This window comes from Phyllostomus discolor, chromosome 2, assembly GCF_004126475.2.
Source record: "Phyllostomus discolor isolate MPI-MPIP mPhyDis1 chromosome 2, mPhyDis1.pri.v3, whole genome shotgun sequence".
Classification (NCBI taxonomy): domain Eukaryota; kingdom Metazoa; phylum Chordata; class Mammalia; order Chiroptera; family Phyllostomidae; genus Phyllostomus; species Phyllostomus discolor.
Genome location: NC_040904.2, coordinates 162,095,072 through 162,097,136, shown reverse-complemented (window position 1 = coordinate 162,097,136; position 2,065 = coordinate 162,095,072). Strand labels below are relative to the sequence as shown.

Here is a 2,065-nt window from a genome sequence, read left to right as displayed (position 1 = left end):
CAATTATCCAATAATATTCATGCTTTCCTTATTTAGAACATTTAAACAAAATTCAGCTCATCTGAAAATGATTGGCTAAAGTTTAAATTCTCTTTCAAGTTCAAATGGGGAAAAGAAAGAAGTATTATAAAAGTTAACTGGTTTAAATGGAACAGTCAATTAGAGGCTGCTTAGTTTATTGAAGCTGTTATTTTAGGTATTGTCTGTTTTTTCAAATTGAATCAATCTTTTAAACTTTGTTTAGATTTCTGAATATTTTCTACATCTGAAGCTTTTAACATTCTTGTTATTTTCACTCTTGGACTTGTGTTTCTTTGTCTCTTTGACAGGACTCATATCTGAAATGAACAATCAGTCAAGAGTAGAATTTATTCTCCTGGGACTGACTGATGAGCCACATCTGCAAACTGTGATTTTTATATTTCTCTTTCTAAACTATATGTTTAGTGTGATGGGGAACTTATCCATAATCCTCCTTACCTTGTTGGATCCCCGTCTCAAGACTCCTATGTATTTCTTTCTGCGAAATTTCTCCTTCTTGGAGGTTTCATTGACAACAATCTGTATTCCCAGATTCCTGATATCCATACTGACTAAAAACAAAATTATTTCTTATAATGGTTGTGCATCTCAGTTATTCTTTTTCCTCTTATTTGGAGTTACAGAATTTTACCTACTGGCTGCCATGTCTTATGATCGTTATGTAGCAATCTGCAAACCTCTCCATTACCCAATCATTATGAGCTACAAAGTATGCTACCAACTGGTACTCAGTTCATGGACAGCTGGCTTTCTGATTACCTTTCCACCACTGGTCTTGGGACTGAAACTGGAATTTTGTGCTTCCAACATCATCGACCATTTCATATGTGACACTTCCCCTGTGCTGCAGATTTCTTGCACAGACACTCATTTCCTAGAATTAGTTTCATTTGTGTCAGCTGTTGTAACACTTGTGCTCACATTGCTGTTAGTGATTCTTTCCTATGCATGTATTATCAAGACCATCCTAAAGATCCCCTCCACTCAAAAAAGAACAAAGTCTTTTTCCACTTGTTCTTCCCATATGATTGTAGTCTCCCTTACTTATGGTAGCTGTGTCTTTATTTACATGAAGCCATCAGCAAAGGAGAGGGTGACTTTATCGAAAGGTGTAGCTGTTATCTATACCTCAGTTGCCCCTTTATTAAATCCTTTCATTTATACTCTAAGGAACCAGCAAGTAAAACAAGCCTTCAAGGACACACTCCAAAAGATTTTCTTTTTCTTCAAAAAATGAGGGAAAATTAGGAGAAAAGAGAGAACATTTTACTCATGATTTTCCAAGTTTACTTAATCTGTCCTTCAATGAGTCAGCCTTCCCATAACATTCTTTTTATTTTTGTTCAAGTGCAGGTGTCTCCTTTTGTCCCCCACAACTCCCCCTTGCAGCACCCTTGATCCTGCCCTCATTTGTCTTTCTCCATGTGTCCTTCATATATGTTCCTTGACGACCCTTTCCCCTTCTCCTCAGTTATCCGCCCCCACGTCCCCTCAGGTTACTGTCAGTTTGTTCTTTATTTCAATGTCACTGGTTATATTTTGCTTGCTTGTTTCTTTTGTTGATTAGGTTCCACTTATGAGTGAGATTATGTGATATTTGTCTTTCACCACCTGGCTTATTTCACTTAGCATCATGCTCTCCAGCTCCATCCTTGCTGTCATAAAGGATAGGAGCTCCTTCTTTCTATCTGCTGTGTAGTTGTAGCATTCCATTTTGTAAATGCACCATCGTTTTTTGATCCACTCATTCAATGATGGCACTTTGGTTGCTTCCAACACTTGGCTATTGTAAATGGTGCTGCTATAAACATTGGTGTGCATAGGTACTTTTGAATCAGTGTTTCAGGATTCTTAAGGTATAATCCCAGCAGTGGAATTGCCAGGTCAAAAGGCAGTTCCATTTTTAGTTTTCTGAAAAAGTTCCACACTGTTTTCCACAGGAGCTAAACCAGTCTGCAATCCCACCAACAATGTACTAGGGTTCCCTTTTCTCCACATCCTCTCCAACACTTGTTTGTTGACT

The 2,065-nt window shown here is 37.7% G+C and overlaps 1 protein-coding gene across 1 annotated transcript; it reads left to right on the top strand.

Moving 5' to 3' along the window:
• Positions 1-343: 343 nt before the first annotated feature.
• On the top strand, positions 344-1,279 carry LOC114513375 (olfactory receptor 6C6-like). The gene has a single exon (XM_028532677.1). It carries the CDS (start codon positions 344-346, stop codon positions 1,277-1,279), a length of 936 nt encoding a protein of 311 aa, XP_028388478.1.
• The last annotated feature ends 786 nt before the right edge of the window (positions 1,280-2,065 follow it).